The 18,696-nt window shown below is 36.9% G+C and overlaps 3 protein-coding genes across 4 annotated transcripts in view; 2 read left to right on the top strand and 1 right to left on the bottom strand.

Annotated features, from left to right (window-relative positions):
- LOC124222035 (serine-rich adhesin for platelets-like) overlaps positions 1-8,081 on the top strand; it is an 88,260-nt gene extending 80,179 nt beyond the window's left edge. Inside the window, exons 10-12 of the mRNA XM_046632606.2 lie at positions 4,534-4,603; positions 5,233-6,548; positions 7,275-8,081. Coding sequence (XP_046488562.1) covers positions 4,534-4,603; positions 5,233-6,548; positions 7,275-7,670 — 1,782 coding nt within the window. The 3' untranslated portion in view covers positions 7,671-8,081. The remainder of the gene's footprint in view (positions 1-4,533; positions 4,604-5,232; positions 6,549-7,274) is intronic.
- Positions 8,082-10,794: 2,713 nt separating this feature from the next.
- On the bottom strand, positions 10,795-13,868 carry GCS2beta (glucosidase 2 subunit beta). The gene is made up of 2 exons (XM_046632613.2): positions 12,758-13,868; positions 10,795-12,527 (listed from the first exon to the last, which is right to left on the bottom strand). Exons 1-2 carry the CDS (start codon positions 13,635-13,637, stop codon positions 11,878-11,880), a joined length of 1,530 nt encoding a protein of 509 aa, XP_046488569.1. The 5' UTR covers positions 13,638-13,868; the 3' UTR covers positions 10,795-11,877.
- Positions 13,869-14,026: 158 nt separating this feature from the next.
- On the top strand, positions 14,027-18,139 carry LOC124220942 (uncharacterized). Of its 2 annotated transcripts, none has more exons than XM_069136900.1 (6): positions 14,027-14,424; positions 15,041-15,143; positions 15,370-15,826; positions 16,067-16,200; positions 16,441-16,523; positions 16,905-18,139. In XM_069136900.1, the coding sequence occupies exons 3-5, from the start codon at positions 15,597-15,599 to the stop codon at positions 16,449-16,451; spliced, it is 375 nt and encodes a 124-aa protein (XP_068993001.1). In that variant the 5' UTR covers positions 14,027-14,424; positions 15,041-15,143; positions 15,370-15,596; the 3' UTR covers positions 16,452-16,523; positions 16,905-18,139. The 2 variants fall into 2 exon arrangements, with proteins under 2 accessions (XP_068993001.1, XP_046486377.1); XM_046630421.2 differs by lacking the exon at positions 14,027-14,424 and adding an exon at positions 14,910-14,927.
- Positions 18,140-18,696: the final 557 nt, after the last annotated feature.

The raw sequence follows: 18,696 nt of genomic DNA, 5'->3' as shown, positions 1-18,696 counted from the left end.
TTAGTGGAGTTTGCGAAGAGGAGGAAACATTGTTAATCAACGACGAAACAAATAACCGACATGATGGTGATCTCGCAAAGGGATGCTAATATTTCGTCGAACATTCGCGCGATCATAAAACAATTAAATCTAAACCCGGTCGAGCGAAGAAATTACTTGAACAGAGAACGGGATAATAAATCTAAGAAAAATGGTAAAATCAACGGCAGTCATGTGACGAAAATTAATATCGGGGTTTACGGATACAACGGCGATTACGAACAGAGCCATAATCAACCGAAGCTGAGATCGAACGCGAGGCAGAGAATCGTTGTGACGAAGGTAAAAGAACACTTGAAATTCGGAGTTCATTGTCATGTATTGAAAGCTATTAATTATTGTGGAAAAAGATCGTATAATATTTAGTTGTCAAAGAGCTCTATGAAGCTCTTTTATTTCGTCAACTGGAACAATTTTATCATTAAAAGTTTGAATGTTTTTAACCGATTTTTGTTTTCAATCGTCCATTTGATTATAGTTTCAATTTTGAAAATATTCTATTTCGGAGAGATATTTTCCAAGTATTGCTTGTACGCTATTACATATGCCGAAAAAAAAAGAAAAACATTGCTATGTTGAATTCGAGACGTTTCTATTTCTTCTACAATTTTACTAAATTTACGTGAATATTTATGAAGCTCTTACGATGAATTATTTTAATGAGATCAATATACTTACATCAGTTTTCTTGATGTACCGAGGTACTTCAGAAACAAGAGCGCAAGACGTAACGAAAAAAAATGAATAACATGAAAAAATGAACGGAAGTTGTTTCTACCGAGACCCAAAGAACGTTTATGAGGTCGACGAAAAAAAAAATGACCCGCTTGGCAAAGAAAGACCTATACATATACGGTTTGAGCGTTCAGCACAGCGCATTTTAACGCCCATTTATTACACAAACCGACGGTGAGCTGTCGTAATATATTAATAAAAGGTTCGTAGGTTTTACATTAACGGGTGTATATGAGTTTTAATTCTACAACATTTAGCTGAATGCTGTGCATTCAAGATGTCGACGTTTTGAAATATAAGTTAGAAAGTACAAATTACTGCGTTACAATATATATATATATATATGTATATATATATATATAAAGGTATTATGGACTTGACGAAACGTAAAAAGATCTCATAAAACGGAAAGCAACATATATATATATATATAAATAATAATAATTTTTATCTTTTATAAGACCGCATCAAATCCCCGCTGCAGTTTGCTGTATAAAATAACGCAAAAATTATTAGGTTTCATAGTCGCTAATCCACACCGGGGTATAATGTTAAAATGTATAATTAAAATACACAAATGCCTGGAGAAGCCTGTCATTGGAAATTTGCATTTTTAAATCCCGGAAGAACGTCGCGTTACATGTTTATCCGTAATTATATGATAATAAAAAAAAGATGATCACTTTTACTATCGTTGTATTTGAAATTTAGATTTTAGAAAACCTTGCTGTATAATTGTTGAAATCTGTGACTAGAGTAATTTTACGTATGTAGTCGAAATTTCCGTATTCACGGAACAGGTTTTCTGTATATATGTATATGTAGATATATTATATTATTTGATTTCTCGGCATGTGATAAAAAAACAAAAACCCGTTCCCCGTATACGGAAATTTCGACTACATAGATAGAATATATATATATATATCTAAAATCTCTTACATATATATTTATATAGACTTATTAAAGTACCAGCTGACGATTCGGGCTCGATTTCATTCCTGATTCTTACAATTATAAACAAGTTATATGTATGCATCAGTCAGGTTTCGATATAATCTTATCAACGATATACAATCTCACGAAGAAATATGACGATCGTTTTATACTTAATTCGATAAAATTGAAACAGGTGCGAATAGGGTCGGTGAAAATATTCTTTTCTAGACGATTCTGTACATCCATATAAATACGTTTTTCTGAAGCAATGTTTCCCAAATAAGAGGTTTAGAATTATTTATCAGATTACTTATATTTTTATACATTCGTTACGCGTTTACGTTGCTTTTCTGTATCAACGTCCCATCATTTTGCTCTGCAGATGAAGATCGAAACCGTTCATTATTAATAATACGTACCTGTAGTATAACGTATAACCAGCAACCATTAATTTCGGAGAAAATTACCGCACTAAGAGACGGTGATAATTGCTTACATAGTTGTGTTTGTCGAGAAGCTGCTTCTTCCTACTGGCGAGCTGATGCGGCTTTTTGATTAAATTAATGCGCCCCTCGGTGAAAAAAAAAGAAGGTATTACATGAATTCACCTCGCGTACCTGACAGCTTGCTCACATAGCAATGGCTGTACGTATATTTCCATTCTTTTTTCAACACTCGACCTGTTCGCTGCACGATTCTTTGACTGGAAAATAGACCAGAGAAAATTTTCATCGAGTAACTCGGAGTGTTTAGTTTCTACGAATCCTGAGAAAATTACTCGAAGGGAGCAAAAAATTTTCAACAAATTTATGCAAAATATGGGAATTTCGTGTAAACTTCTACGTAATTAATTCGTCGTATGTTTTGCATAAATTTGTTGAAATCTTTTTATATATAAGGCATTCCACCCCAAACCGGCTGACGTCCTGACCCTCTTTATTTATTTTATTTATTTTTAAGCACGGTGTAGAGTGTACAAAAATATCAAATTTTTAGATCAAGATGAAAGTGGGAAAGCTTCTGATTTATAAGCTACAGGCGAAACAAGTAATTAAAATGTGAGAAAATTCGGATCAAATACAAATTTCGAATATACAAATTTATATTTTATACGGTTTTTGAACGGAGAATAATGTTTGTTCAAGAAATACGAGTTGTCTAATTCTAACGAAAAGACCCGTCATTGGTCAGTCATTGATCCTAGTTTCGTCCAAAGAAGTTACGTATCTACCTAACTCACGCTTTCTAACTAACGTTAAAAAAAACTGTAACTATAGATTACGGCTACCAAACACTATCACAACCTCCATTTTGTAATCTGGTTTAATATAAAGCGAGGTGAAGAAAAGGTGGCAAAGCAATGACCTGTTGAAATATTTTGTTAATCTTTGGTCTATGTTCGAAATTTCGTCTTTTCATTACCTTTCATCTGTAATCTACGGAATTGTTCTGCGTTTTTTTTTTTCTACGACTATCTTGATCAAAGTTTTCCCAAATGTATTTCTTTTGTTTGTTTTATTTTATTGACTTTATACTTGATGTTTATATACTGTACAATATTCTTCCACCAGCGAAAATAACTAGTATAATATATCGGTATCAGATAGATTTTCTTCGGTCAAGAAATAACCTGCAGAATTTTGTCAGATCTAAGCCTTGGCATATTTCAGATAATTCTCTCTGAAATTCTCTCTCTAATAAATCTCTCAGTCTTAGCTCAATGCAACATTGTACCGCATAACTTTTCCAATCATCATTTTAACAACATTGGAAAGTCATCATAAATTATATAATCATACAATAATAGTTACGAATACGTATATATAACGTCCCGTGAATAATTTTTCAGTCAATTCAGGAGAAAGTTTTACCGTGTTTGTCATCGAGTTTTTCACTCAACCTTTGATGTAATTGAAGAATACAGTGAAAATCTTACGGCAAAACAAAACGGACAGATCACGGATAAAAATTGAAATCTTTCACCAGCAGTAGCCGTGAATTTCAATTTCTTTTCTCCATCTTCTATTTCGTTGGTCATTTTTTTTTCTCCTATACTATTTAGGATTATTATTGCTATTGCAATCCATTATATCGCGATGTTCGAACACACATTGCGGCTTGAAAAATTATCAAGTTATACTCATACAGTTACATTGCATACCTACATATGTAAAAACTATCACGCTGATGCTGCAAACTTTTGACCGATTTATTTGGATTTACTATGTGCAGATTAGATCACCGCGTCTGCTGCTAAAAATAATCAGGCAAATATCCTGTTTTTTTATTTGTTTCTTTTTTTTTCTCAGCCCCCGTATTTGAATAGTGAAAGATTCTTCAAACAACAGCTCTCGCGGATTACTGTACATGCGATAAAGGCATACAGAATAATCATCCGCTATTATAGTTGATGTATTATAACGCCGCGAGGACAAAAATAATTATGCTTGCGTACATAAATTTTTTTTTTTTTTTTTGCGAGAGTTTACCAACTCTTATATTAAAATATCGATAAAACTATACCTAATACTGCAGTAGATAAAAAAGGAAGAATTCATGTTTGTTATTTAAAAAATACGTTAACCGTATGCAACCTACATTTAACGAGTAAACGTGTGACACGAATTGCTGAATTCGAAAGAAAATTGGAAATCGAATTTCGTGTCATTTACAAAATTCAATCTTATGTAAATAGTGCATTACGTAATTTTTAGTCAAATTTAAGACTCAGATATATGTATACTTCTTCATTTTTCGCTACCAGATTCGTCACTGAAACGAAATAATAAAATGTTTTTTTCTCTCATTTGCTTTTTACAGTCGACCACGACGAAATCGACGACCGAACATGTAACCCAAACTATAAGGTCACAGACGAAAGAAGATTTACGTAAGTACAAAATTATAAATTTTCCAAATTTTACTGAAATCATACTTTTATGTTTTCCATTATTATTTTTCGTTGTTCGGAAGTATTTTGGAGTATTATGAAATACATTTGACAAATGCTAAATTTCACTTTGAGTACTGTTAATAATAGGGTAGGGGTAAATAACTAGAATTGTCAATTCGAGAAAAGACTAGAATAACGAATTTTCATCGACGCGAAAATTTTATTCGTATAATTTGAAAATTTGTAAAGTTCAAGTACAGAAAATTGAAAACATAGTAAGTCGAAATGAAGAAAGAGAAAGTACGGAAAGATCAAAACATCGAACAGCATAATCGAGAATCTGTACACGATTTTATATTATCGAGAGGAATTCTGACGATTCTACAGTTTGGCATTCCAAGTTCTGACCTTTCTAATCCTTTACTTCTCCATACTTCGACTTTTAAAATCTTTAAATTCTATATATCGAGTTTGCGCTTTTCTAAAAATTCGTCATTTCAGCCCTTCGATTTTTTCCATTTTTCTACATTTTTACCCCCACCCTGAGTAATACGATGAAAAAATGATGTGGAAAAGCAAACTTGCGAATCGACAAAACTGACAATTTTTCTCCTCGAAAATTACAGCGGAGCTTGAAAGCGAGCCCTTGAACCACACGGCGGCGATGCACCGAATAAACGTGAGGCCAAAGAACCGCCGTTTGCCTCGACGAGTAGCGTCGCAGAAAATCGGACCATCGTCAAACATCCCGACGATATCCGAGGGTTCGGACACCTTGGACAGCCTGGAGACCCTGGGAAGCGTTACGGATTCGCCGATAGAATCGCGGAACGTGACGGTGATCAGAAAGTCGTCAAGCCGTCTGAGTAAGACGACGGATATATTCGGTGAGCTCGAGGCGAAACTGAGCTCACCCGGAAGCGCGCTTTCGAAGTCGCCGGACAGCCTTGAGAACAACGGGACGATTCTATCCCTGCCTGTAGAGGAAAGCGGGCAGATCGGAGATATGATAAAACCGGTGACGAGGAAGCTGTCCAACCGGATATCGAAGGGCTCCGACATATTCGCCGAGCTCTCGTCGAAGCTGCCGAGGAGAAGATCCTCGGTAAATCGTCAGTCAAAGTCGCCGGACAGCCTCGACAACACCTGGTCGAAATCGACGGACAGTTTCGAGCGACTCGACGAGTCGAAGGAGCCGCGCAAACCGATTCCGATGAGGAGGACGCTCAATCACCAAATATCGAAGTCGTCGGACAGGGTCTCAAAGTCCTCGGACAGCCTGGAGAACCTGGACAACCTCCCGGCGAACCTGAACACGGTTAACAGCGACGACTCGATCGAGAGACGGCGGAACAGCTACGAGCTTAGGAACGTTCAGAGGTCGAGCAGGGCGATGTCAAAGTCCTCGGAGAGCTTCGAGGTACTTGAGGAGGGCGAGAGGCGGTCCGAGGACGCGGAGGAGACGCAGCGGGGACTCGCCGGGTCGGCGGAGAGCCTCGACAAGACGGATGAGGTAGCGCGGGAAAAAACCGAGGCGAAACGATCGAGCTCGGACCTCAGCAAGCGGTGCTGGAGGCCCGGTAAACGGACCACCGTTTCGTCCGAGAGCTCGGACAATATTGAGCTCGACGACGAGCTGGAGAACCGGAGGGCGAGGAGACCGTCGAAGAGGATCGCGAGCACGAGTCTTGGCGACGCTGTTTTACCGGCTAACGATGATACGGAGAGGAAATCGGCGCCGATACAGACGAGAAAGAATTCCAGATTTCAAAAGTCTTCGGAGAGCTCCGAACTCGGCAGCACCGACACCCTCGATTCTGATAAGAAGAACAAATCCTCGACGAGCACCGAGACCCTCGATAGTCTTGAGAAGGACGTCGAGCAAGACCCGAGGGAGGAGGAGGAGATCACCGACACCGTTGTCGAGAAAAGGGAGACACGCGTAAGGGGAATAGTTTTTTTTATTTATTTATTCATTGTTGTTTTTGTTTTTATTATTATTACTGCTTCTTTCGTCAAACAATCATTTTTCTTTATCTCGCTTGTCATTCTAGTATCGCTACCATTTATTTTTAACATTCTAACGTACCAACTACCTTTCATAACGAATCACTTTTTGCAAAACTATTAAAATATAAAAAGCCTTTTTTTAATTTTGCGTATCTCAGATTTATATTGAAAAGTTCTTCAAATTTGATTCCGTACTCGCGAGAATCGGTGATTCGAATTTCAATAACCTCACTGCGGAATAATTGTTCAAACTATTCGTGGTAACGAACGTGACTAAATTTTACGTAAAAAAAAAAAAAAACGGCAAATCGAACTTTGAAACCGAATCTCCTTTTTCAAGAACTTTTATCATTCGATCATGGAATGTTTCCAGTATTTGAAAATTCGGCAATACCTTTGCAAAATAATTGAGACAAAATTTATCTGGTTGTAAAAAATTTCGCAGAGTTTTTCGGATAGAAATATTTTACCGAGGAATTAATTGTTTACAACACTTTGCTCTATCAATCAGACGACGTGAGATAATTTGTAACCGAAAGTTCGCATCGGATACACAAATCGGTGCTTACAATTAACGCGAATATAAGCTTGCTAAAAAGATATCGCTGTTCGCTTACCCGGGACGCTTTGCTTAAAACCCGGATCGGCTGTTTTTCAGGACGCGTGGGCAGGTCAAGTTCAGCAGACAGATTCGAACGTCCTCGAAGTGGAGGAAACGAAATCGCTTATATCAGATAAATCCTACTGGCGACAGTCTTCGGACGTTAAGGAGAACATAGACATACACCAGCTGTTGGCGATAACGATCGTTCAACACATCGCGGACAATGGAAATCAAAGAAACTCTGTAATCTTTCCAAAGAAGAAATTATCCTCGCCTCCAACTTCGCCTGAGAAGCAGCAAGACGACAACAAAATAATGTTCAACAATTTGCTTGCCAGCAAAAACGACGAGGATTTGCAAAACATGTTGAACGGAAATATTTCCGAAGTATCTACCGACACTAAAAGCTTTAAAGAGAAACTAATTATGTTCGAAAAGCTTGGCAAATGAGAGCTTACAATATGCATTTCATAAACTATTATATCAAGCTGTAATCGCTGCTGCCACTTCTGCTACTGCTTATACGTATGTATGACATGTACATAAATAATTTTTATCGAATTTTCTCTACTTTCATGTTCTCTTATACGCATATCCTTCTCGAATTCTTGGATTTCGTTTTGGATTTTATACATAAAGCTTGTTATTTGAGAAAATTACGTTGATACTTTTCGTTTCACCTCTATTCTTTAGTTCATATATTTTATGTAAGAAAAATCAATAATAATATTATTATTATTATCATTGTTATTATTATTATTATTATTATTATTATTATTATTTGTACACAATTATTATTGCGTGTGAATTTTTGTATACCTAATGTAAAAAGATGACGTTATATAAACCTAATTATTTAAATCTCTGCTTCAATTTTTTTGCTATTCAATTGTATTATTGTATATTACTATAATAAGCATATAATGCAGACTTGCATTGAAACTAGGTGCCTACTTCCTGGAAAACTAGTAATCTAGAAACTCTGAAATTTTCAGGGACTCGTTTATCACGCGTAAAAACCTGGAAATCTCAGGGAATTTTTAGACAGTCACGGAAATTGAGCCGACAAACACGAAATAACAAATTTCTTACTGTACTAAAAATCATTTCAAACGAGGTCTTTAAAATTATAGTCCCGATAGACCTAGAAACATTCTCACGTTGCCTGGAAAAACTTGGTATTCTCAGAAAATTTTACTCCTAGATTTGGGTAGACACCATGTGTAAAAGTATTTCTTCGTTTTCGTACACCTCCTATAATATAATTGGCTCTAAATTTAAGTTCGCTTCCGTTTTCCTCCGCTTGTTCAGTACCTTTAAAGTATTCAGTTAAGAAACGGAAGACTAAATACGGATATTTGTGAAAGTTTGAGCAAAATTTGGACCAGATAGAAAACGCAATGTAAATTGTATACCTTTGGACCGGTATGAGAAAAAAGATAGACGCTAAAAATGACGTCACTGATATGACACGATGATGTAAATCTTACGACGACTATCGATTTGCAAACACATTAAAATTGGTAAAATGGTAAAGAAAAATCCGTATGTAGGTATACGTGATATTGTATAGCAATCAAGTAGAAAATTGTTGATATCCTGATAATATATTTACTAAAATAGTTTTCCTATACATATTACATATGTATATATATATCAGTTTCAGCGATTTCGATACAGAGTACGTAACTTGATGTCTCGAATCGGATTTGCTGTGAGATCGGCTTATCGTAGAATACGATCCACCATGGCCTGATTGAATAAAGAACAAATGAGGCTGTACTAATAGAAATGGAGATTTTGAATTTTCTACCCATGTAGAAAGGCTGAGTTATGCGCTGAAAGGTCAACACTACAGTATCCAGCAAAAATTCAACGGTTTCAAATAATTACTTTTGTTATTATTAAAAACTGCTATTCTGTATTCCGTTCAACTGTTTGATCTCTCAAATGTCCCATTTTTTATTTTTACGTTATATTAAAAGAAAAGATACCTATTTTTTATTACACAATAACAAAGGTTTGAGCGCGATGAATTATATTCTTCTACTACCGGTAATAGACCCGACTGTATAATTATTCTCACATGTTCTGTTCCTTCTTCTGACAGGACGTCAATTACGCCCTGTCTCAATATTTCATATAAAATATATAGTTGACAGAGATTAAATAAGTACTATAATTAATGTCTGCATGTTTCTACATATTGTATTGTAAACATATCTGTTAGGCATGTGTTAGTAGATGCGTGACCTGTAAGCTTCAGGCATAAATTTCACTTTATAATTATCGTTTTTTCATACTAGACGATCTAACGTCGTCTGGTGACTTTCTGTTTTATTGAACAACTCCAGCTGAAGTTGAAACAAATATGAAGCGAGCGTAAAGTTAAAAATTCTTTATCGCAAAGGGGTTAATTTATTCGAAACTAATTTATCTTAGCGTTGTGACCATCGAGGACTGAGAAATTTATGGTACAACTGCATATTCGTATTTAGAATAGATTCACAAAATCCGAAGCCAATGTCCCGCCAAACCTATATTCCAATTTCACACAGTCCTGATAAAAAAAATTGCAAAACTTGACATGGAATGAAAACGATCCAATTTCAAAAATTAATCAAGCACGTAGTAAATTTAAACTTAACTATAAGTAGACCCTAGATGGAAATCCTGTAGTTTCCAACGCAAGCTCCAGAGATTGTACATTTTTCGTCACGTTCTTAGGAAGAAAACCTGCACACAAATAAAATTCCTCCTATTATAAATTTATTAGCTCCGAGAGGATGAAGCAGAAAAATTTTCAATTCATGAAGGAGACAAGTATGTAATGAAAATTTGGTTATAATTGCCGCGCGCACAAACAGTTTGAAAAGAAAGAAATAAGAAGAAAAACGCATTATAAGCCTTTCGAGTGCCTTGGCAAAGTTATAATGTAACAAAGGACTGAATTGAATGTGCTGAATTGTTACGAATTTCTTGTTTCACTAATGAGGTATATATTATGAGACTTTCTTTCACAAATGGACAGGTTTGGATAAAAATTCACCAATACATTTTTGATTTAGCTGAATTTTTTTTAACCGGTTCTATATCGAAAAAAAGAGATACGTATTCGAGGATTCTTTTTTTTCACATATTTTGGAAAACAGAGGGGATCGAAAATTTGAGAATCTGGTGATTTTCGGCTTAGCGACTAATTTTCAAAAATTCATCAATCCTCGAATACGTATATCTCTTTTTTTTCGATATAGAACCCGTAAAAAAAAAAATTCAGCTAAATCAAAAATATGTTGGTCAGAAAGATGTTCGACTTGTAAAAGAAAGTCCCTTATACGTCTGTCTTGCTGTACACCTACATGTAGGATAAAAATCGATCAACAATTTGTAGAATTGAAAGATAACAGTTGATAGATATTCAAGTACCTACCCGTATAGTAAAGTTATACGTAATGCGTATCTAGAAGAAATTAAACGATCGTTGCAATAGGAGTAACGACCAGAGGAGAGAGATATTAATAAATGAAAAATAATATTCGCATTGTAAATAAACGGAAGTAAAACGAAATCCTAGTTATAATTCAACAGGTTTTTTTATTTCATCCACACACGCACATTGTACATGATCTCCTTAAAAAATTACAAAATATGACCTAAAGGCAAACACCCGTTACAATTGAGCTAGCCTCTAAGCTCAGATATTATCAATTGGTCAAAGAGAATAAGAAAAAAATGAAAGCCAATGCCGTGTGCTTCGATAAGTGATGACAGAGAAAAGGCATTTCTAATCTCTATTACAAGTGATCTCCAATAATTTCCGCCCAACTTTCAACTTCAAATTAGGAATGTTGACGAGAGCTCCGTATAGGTACGTACTTAATGATCATTCATTAATTATAATTATGTATAAAGAGGTGCTTATGTTTGTGACTTGAGCAAACCTCTATTAGTGGTGTAAATTCAATCCTTGATTCAATACCATGAAACATGAAATGAGGACAAAATTTTAGAAATAAACTGAGGTAAAACAGGAAGTCAGTACTGATCAAATATGCTAAGGAGTTTGAATCGATTTCTAAATTACTCCAAAGCTATTTAATCTACGAACAGTTTATAACCTGATCCCAAGTCAAGAATCACTTTTCTGACTAGGCTCTAGATTTTCTTTGGATTGAACGATATTTTAAAAATGTAAAATTAATTTGGTATTATAATGCCGGTGAAAAATTCTGGGCGCCGACTATTACGTGGGATAAAATTTGACTTTGAATATTTTTGTTTTTCCTTATCCGGTAACCGATAAAATGTTTTACGGTGGAACGTTACTTCCTGAATCCTGAGTACATTTTTTGTCGACCACTTATTTCGTTCGTACTAGCAAAATGCAAGTCATCCACAAACAGCCTACAGTTGTACTTTACATAATTAGCACAAAAGTAATATGACAAATCTATTGTTCTCCAACATATTAAGTGGTCAGAATTGATTGACGAGATTAAATGAGATTTTCATTGTTGATCATCTGTGCAGTGTAAATGTAACTTTAACTATAATTTGTAGTCCCTCAATTTCGACAGTGAGTGTCTGATATTTTTCTCTGTTAGTTTCCTTAATTAGAAATTATCTTAATCTTTTAATCACGATAAATAATAATCTATTAAAGTTCGTCGTGCGAATCACCGATCCCGTCAACATGACAAACAGCAGGAGTGGCAAATTCCATGGCATATTCGCATCGACTAGGCTCTGACACAGCTAAAATTTTATTTTCAGTTCCACAAGATAAATGGACAGTCGTGGATCTCGTTGGTCCATTCCAACAAGCAAGTCCTCGATCAAACTTCATGGCTGAATATCTGTTTCCCTTAAACTCTACCCACTCGTGCCAGTGACCAAGGATCACCTCCGAACCACCAGACTTTGATTTCTGAGTTGCTTTTCCAAACGGACAGAAGGTGTATACATATTCAATGTCAGTAAAGTCGAAGCACTGCCCATCCAGAGGTGCAAATTCTTGGTCAGGACCATAATCTCGATCTATCTGGTCCTCCAGCTTCCTCAATTCCGCCAAAAGATCCTTCACAGCATTTTCAGCATCTTTAAACTGACTTCGTCCCTTGTCTGCCTCGCTTATCAATATTTGTGTCTCTTCGTCGTACTGCGGCGCTGGCGGTTCACTTTCAATCTCTGCATCCTCTGCATTCTCTTCGCCTTCAGCTTCGTGTTCTTCCTCCTCCTCTTTAGAACGCTCGGGATCGTCGTGTTCTCCAGTTTCACTTTCTTCTTGATTCGGCTGCTTGAACGTGCCTGCAATGAAGTGAGGAATTAATTTAGAATTACCAGGAAGTTTACAAAACTTGATTATTTTGTAAATAAATTAGGCATTGCTTTAGTCTGCACAAAATTTGCCTTGCATCTTGGATATTCGTCGTATTTTAACTGCGTTTTAGAACTAACTGGATGATAATCCTTCAATTTGAAATTAGCTGTAAATTGAAAACCTTGGATGTTCTATGACAAACAAACCTAAACCTCACCTTCCTCCAGCATAACGTAGGGTTTAACGTTAGCCCAAGCAGAATCTAAGAATTCCTGAAGCGTAACTTCTTCCTTATTGTTCAAAAAGTATTTGGCTTCGTCGAGAGAAACCTCTCCGTTTCTGTTGACATCAAAGGTTTGTCTGACTTGAAGTTCAGCAACAGTGACAGTGCCACTGGAGTCAGAATCAAGATGATTAAAGTAGTCCTCCGCCTCATTGGAACTAATCTCATCCTCTTCGGGATCATTGATTATTCTTTCAGGTTCGGCAGGTTTGTATTTCTCAAGTGCGATCTTCTCCCTTTCCTCCACCTGATTTTTGATCACCTCCTTCTCCTTCTTCATACGCTCAGCTTCCTCGTAATCAGCGCGCAGTTTGACGATTTGCGATTGTTGTTCAGTCTTAATCTGCTTACCCCTGTTCATCATCTCCAGTCGAATTTTGTTGCCTTCCTTAGCCAGCTCAGCAAGTCGCTGCGCCTCGATCCTTGCCTCCTTGCCAAGCTCATGGCAGTTGTCGACGCAGGACTTCCCGGTGGCATACTCATCGCTTGCATCGCAGCAGTCACAGACACCGTCATTCACCCAGCTTGACGGAATGTACTGCGGCCTGTGACCGGGATTGTGACAGAAGAAAGAGCCGTTTGAGCATGCCGAGGTGGCCGGTTCGTCGCTCCCATCGGCACAATCGCAGTAATCATCGTTCACCCGGTTAAACGGTATGAACAGACTGCCGTCCAGACACTGGAAATCACGGTCGGCAGGGTACAACGACGTTTTTGATATCGGCACGCCACGGACGCGATGAACCTGCGAACCGGCTACGTGGCGGCATGTAAATAAACCGATAACCGCAGCGAGGACTAGTGCGTTGTTCATGGCTGGAGATTACAAGAGATTGGAATTTTCGTCTCTAAACTCACAACCACCCTGGCTAACTCCGCACCGTTGCTGGTTTATGACGTTAAAAATTTCCTCGTTCGTTTCTTGCTCCAAATCGCCAGACGCCGGGTTGCCGCAAATTCTACTTCGCTATCTCTCACTCCGCACTCGCCTGCTGATCACGGACGCGACTTCGCTTCGTCGATTTCGACGCTAGCGCCGCAATTTAAGACTATGCCACGTTTTACGAATTATAACCAATGTGCGCCAAGTGCACTACACGGTTTCAAAGAACGCAGGCGCATGCGACGGTTCTTATAACATTCATATTTGCAGATGATAAGTATGATGATGAAATCACTTATTTGCAGAGTGATAAACGAGGAGTCAAGAAATACTCGTGAGGTTAAATAGTACTCGGTAGATGCATATGATGACGTTGAAAGATTGTATCAAACAACATCAATGTTCAAAGAATAAGCGATTGTCGTTCGGAGCGAGTTCAAACAAAGTTTAAAACTGCAGTGATGGTGAACCTCTGATGAGATTTCAAAAATTGAACCATATTCATATGTAACAAACAATCCGACATGACGTCGAAATTGAACACCTCTCCAAGATGTTTGAAAAACGAATTGATCAACTTAGTTTGATTTACTACGTTTATCCTATTGTAGAAGTAAATGATTCAAGCCGATAAACAATTGAGTTTCGGTCGGAGTTCATTCCTCTTGAATGACTGCACTCTCAGTTTGAAGCTCACCCGCTGATTTACGACGCTGACGTTAGTAACGTTATTGCAATGATTAACGTTTCGGAAAATCGTTATTTCACATTTGCAGGAATATTTGAAATTCACTTAATCATAATAAGCCAGCATGTATTCATATTTCGAAAACTTAACTCGCTAACGTTACTAACTTCAGCCTCATGCTGAATTTGTATTATAATGCAGGAGTCAAAGAATAACGAATTGTGCGATTAGAACCGCGAATTTCTTTGAAGAATCGATTTGGACTTAACGTTTTTCACTTTTTCTCTTGAATAAAAGTCGCAACATATTTCTCTAATAACCCAATGTTGCGTAAGACATAAATTTATAATATGTGTTTACAATAAGTTCAATATGTAAACGTATGCATATTATAGCAGTGATGAAAAATATCCGTTTTATTATGTTTTCTTTTCACTGATTTCCCCTGTACTTGATTAAACTGACGTATTACACATACAGTGAATAAGTATTCGAGATGAAAAGTATCTTTGCAGTGGAATTTTTGGGTTTAGGTATAATTTTTAGTCACTGTACCGTTCGTTTATCTACTGATTTTTTTTTTACCTGTCTCTCCTTCACAATACTTGATTTGTCAGTTGTAAATTTAATTAATCGTGATTTAAAGTTATCAGGTTAAATCCAGGAATTATCCTCGTTGACTGAAGAATACATCTTTAGTTATCGGCTGACCATCCAAGGGCCTAGCCGCTTCGGTCTAGAATCGGCAGGTAAGATAAAGTGCGTATTTCTTGTCTGAAGTGTGAAAACTAAACTCATTCTACATCATATCATACATCATACATCATACAACATACATCATACATCATATATAGTATTGAAGTTCGAAACCAAAGTTTGGATGTTCGGATATTCGGATGTTCCGAAAGTGACGTCACCCGAAATTTTTTTTCTCTTGACGTCATCGATCTAAAATCGGCTAACCGAATTCCTCAGTCTGGAAACAACCGCGCAGTAGAGCGGACGGATGAGAATCGCGCTCCGCAAATTTCGAGTACCGGGTTCTCAACCTCCCGGATCCCGCGCTTCGGGTCCGCTTCCTGGAGCACCTCGAATTCCAGGATAAGCGCTGCGTTGTTTCTACGCTCCAGGTCCACTACCTGGTGAAACTCGAATTCCAGGACAAGCGCTCCGTGGTTCCTTCGCTCTAGGTCGGCTACCTGATGAAACTGGACTTCCAGGACAAGCGCTTCGTGGTTCCTGCGCTCCAGGTCCGCTACCTGGTGAAACAAGACTTCCGGGACAAGTGCTCAGTGGTTCCTGCGCTCCTGGTACGCAACCAGGTGAAACTCGACTTTCAGGACAAGTGCTCCAAGGTTTCTGAGCTCCAAGTGCAAAGCCCGGTGAAACTTGACTTCAAGAAGAGGACGAGGAAAACGAGGATTTCTGCACAGTGAGTATAACATTTTTATAATATTTATTAGCAATTGTAATTATATTTTGTGAAAGTTTGTTTAAACTTGTCATGATTACAATGAATTATTTCGATTCATTTTTCGCGCAAGCCCAAATTTAGTAGCTATCAATGCGCTAATAAAATTTATTATACTATTGATTGAGTAATTAATTACATAAATCCTTACATAATATTTTTGATGTGTTCTGATACTGAAAATATTTATTACTATTCCAGGTATAACCTGAGGTGGTTATCGGTGGTTGTTGGAGGAGGTTGGCAGTGGTTGGCGGAGGTCGGAGGTGGACGAGGAGGAGGACGAGGAAGACGAGGAGAACAAGGTAGACGAGGAAGACGAGGATTTGTGCTCGGTGAGTAAAACATTTTTATAATATTTGATGGCAATTGTAATTGTATTTCATCTGAAATATTACAAACTTGTCACGTTTACAATAAATTATTTCAATTTATTTTTCCCGCAAGCACATGTTCAGTAGCTTCAAATGCGCTAATAAAATTGATTATATTATTAATTGATTAATGATTTATATTAATCCTTGAACAATGTTTTTGATGTGTTCTTATACTAAAAATATTCATTACTATTCAAGGTATAACCTGAGGTAGTTCGCGGTGGTTGCGGGTGATCGAGGTGGGCGAGGAGGAGGACGAGAATGACGAGGACTTGTACACTGTGAGTATAACATTTTTCTTATATTCATTAGAGTAGGAGTAGGATCAGGAATAGGAGTAGAATCAGGAGTAGAAGTGGGAGTAGGATCAGGAGTAGGAGTAGTAGGAGTAGAAGTAGAAGTGGTAGAAGTCGGAGTAGGAATAGGAGTAGTCGTAGTAGTAGGAGTTGGAGTAGAGTAGGAGTAGAAGTAGATGTATGCGGGAGGGGATATTATCATATCAAGTTATCGGTAATAAGCAATTGCGGGTAAAATATTAGCTTACTTTTGTGAGTATTTATGAATATAGCCTCTATAAATATTCATTGTTGGTATATAAGATCTGGCAACGTACGTACTTTCTGTAAGAGATTTTGAAGATTTTCAAGATGATTATGTTTCAGTTCTGTGCCCCACCTAGTGATCCACCAGTACATATCCTCCGACGTGACATCGCTGTGTTACGTATAAAGAAGAAAAGATTTATTAAAATGCAAATTGCTCCTCTCTTCTTGCCATTGTGCTTTCAGCCATTGTTGTGCTGTGTGTTTAAAATTTAGGACAGTATATAATATAGAATAACAGGTATAGCTACGAATACAGCACTACAATAAATCTTATAGAAATGAGCTCTCATTGAGATTTATCTGTATTTATAACTCGACGCGAGAAGGCAAAAATCAATGTAATGCCATCTGTAAGGTAATTTGACTCGTGTTTGCACTACGAGAACTCGTCGGGCATTTTGCAGTGAAATTTGAAAAATTGTTGTACAAGAAATTAAATAACTATAGAAATGGATAAAAAATATTATCTCTAATAGTGAATGTAGCTAATACAGCTTTAACCGTATATTGATTATGTTAATGATCTATTGTGACAAGATCGGAATTAGATAAGCTCTCAAATACTCTTTTCTAGTCTATTAATTTATATCATGTATATGTAAATGTATATTTCTTCAGTTTGCACCATCACTGCACTAGGATTACCCTTGCCATGTTTTATGGTGCGCTTGTGTAATTTGTATATTATTAACCTTACGTTTTACTCTATTTGCGACAAGTTGCGAGTGTTCCTAATTTCTTGGCAATTATTTATGTACATGTATGTGTATATATGTATATGTATACTTATGCACGTGTATATACATATATGCACATATTTGAAACTAGACTTTTACAATGAACACAGAGGTTTTAGTATATTCACATACGGATTTCTGTGTATAGGTATACTTGAACTAAAATATCCTTATCTCTAATACGGAGTTCTTCGTAATTCGCATTTGTTCTTGTAACCCAATGTCCTACATACGATGGCAAAAATCGAGATCCAACTTAACTGAGTCTCAAAGCCCTGTTGACATACAAGCAGCTATTCGATAGAAATTATAGTTCATAGTTTACACAGCCCATTGCATGATATTTCATTATGAATACATATGTTTCAATGTATTTAGGAATAATTTATCAAATATAAAGAGGTCATGTGCAAATAATAAATGAATTGATTCGACCGCAGTTTGATGTATTCATTAGAGCTTTAACAATAAATTTAAGCTTTGTTACTTCTTTTATTTTATTATGGATAATCAAAAACATTTCCGACTATTCGTGCTGTGGAAGCATGGGGATTAAACCAAATGTAGCGAAAGATTAGAAACAGTGTATGTAGAGTACGGGTATTTTTCTAACAATGCAAACACGTGCCGGCAGCTTAGTTTTGACATATCTAGAATACCACGCCTTGCGAATTAGCTTTCCGGACAGAGATGAATGATGAATTTTAAGGACTGCATTATCGTTGTTGAATACTCTATGCCTCATGGGAAAAGAAAATCTGTAACGATAAAATTGATGCACCGGATCATCGTCGACTTTAACTTTTGAAATGTCCTACCATTTCCGAACACCTCCAACCATCCTATTTACCTATATTACTAGATTAGCTATGATATGAAAAGAGAAGAATTATTCATTTCGAAATGGGATTCTATTCGACGCGCGCTCGATGTATTCCATAACATTAGTATTGATAATTATTCCAACAACTTTTCATTTGCTCTCTCGATCTTGAATTTTCATAGGCATAGAATCGAAACGCTGTTTTAGCTGGTCGCAAGTGAAGTATCTGCGTTGGGTGGAGGAGCAGAATCGTTTTTCGAAAAGTATTCGGATGGAAAAAAATTCAGAG

The sequence above is a fragment of the Neodiprion pinetum genome, chromosome 6 (assembly GCF_021155775.2).
Source record: "Neodiprion pinetum isolate iyNeoPine1 chromosome 6, iyNeoPine1.2, whole genome shotgun sequence".
Classification (NCBI taxonomy): domain Eukaryota; kingdom Metazoa; phylum Arthropoda; class Insecta; order Hymenoptera; family Diprionidae; genus Neodiprion; species Neodiprion pinetum.
Note: the sequence above shows the minus strand (reverse complement) of the source record. Positions and strands in the feature narration are given on the sequence as shown.

Bases quoted from the DNA above. Each gene is read 5' to 3' on its own strand.
- LOC124220942 (XM_069136900.1), top strand. From the start codon at position 15,597: ATGAAACTGGACTTCCAGGACAAGCGCTTCGTGGTTCCTGCGCTCCAG. The intron at 15,827-16,066 runs GTGAGTATAACA...TTACTATTCCAG, and splicing joins AAAACGAGGATTTCTGCACA to GTATAACCTGAGGTGGTTAT.
- GCS2beta (XM_046632613.2), bottom strand. From the start codon at position 13,637: ATGAACAACGCACTAGTCCTCGCTGCGGTTATCGGTTTATTTACATGC. The intron at 12,528-12,757 runs GTGAGGTTTAGG...ACTTCATTGCAG, and splicing joins CTACGTTATGCTGGAGGAAG to GCACGTTCAAGCAGCCGAAT.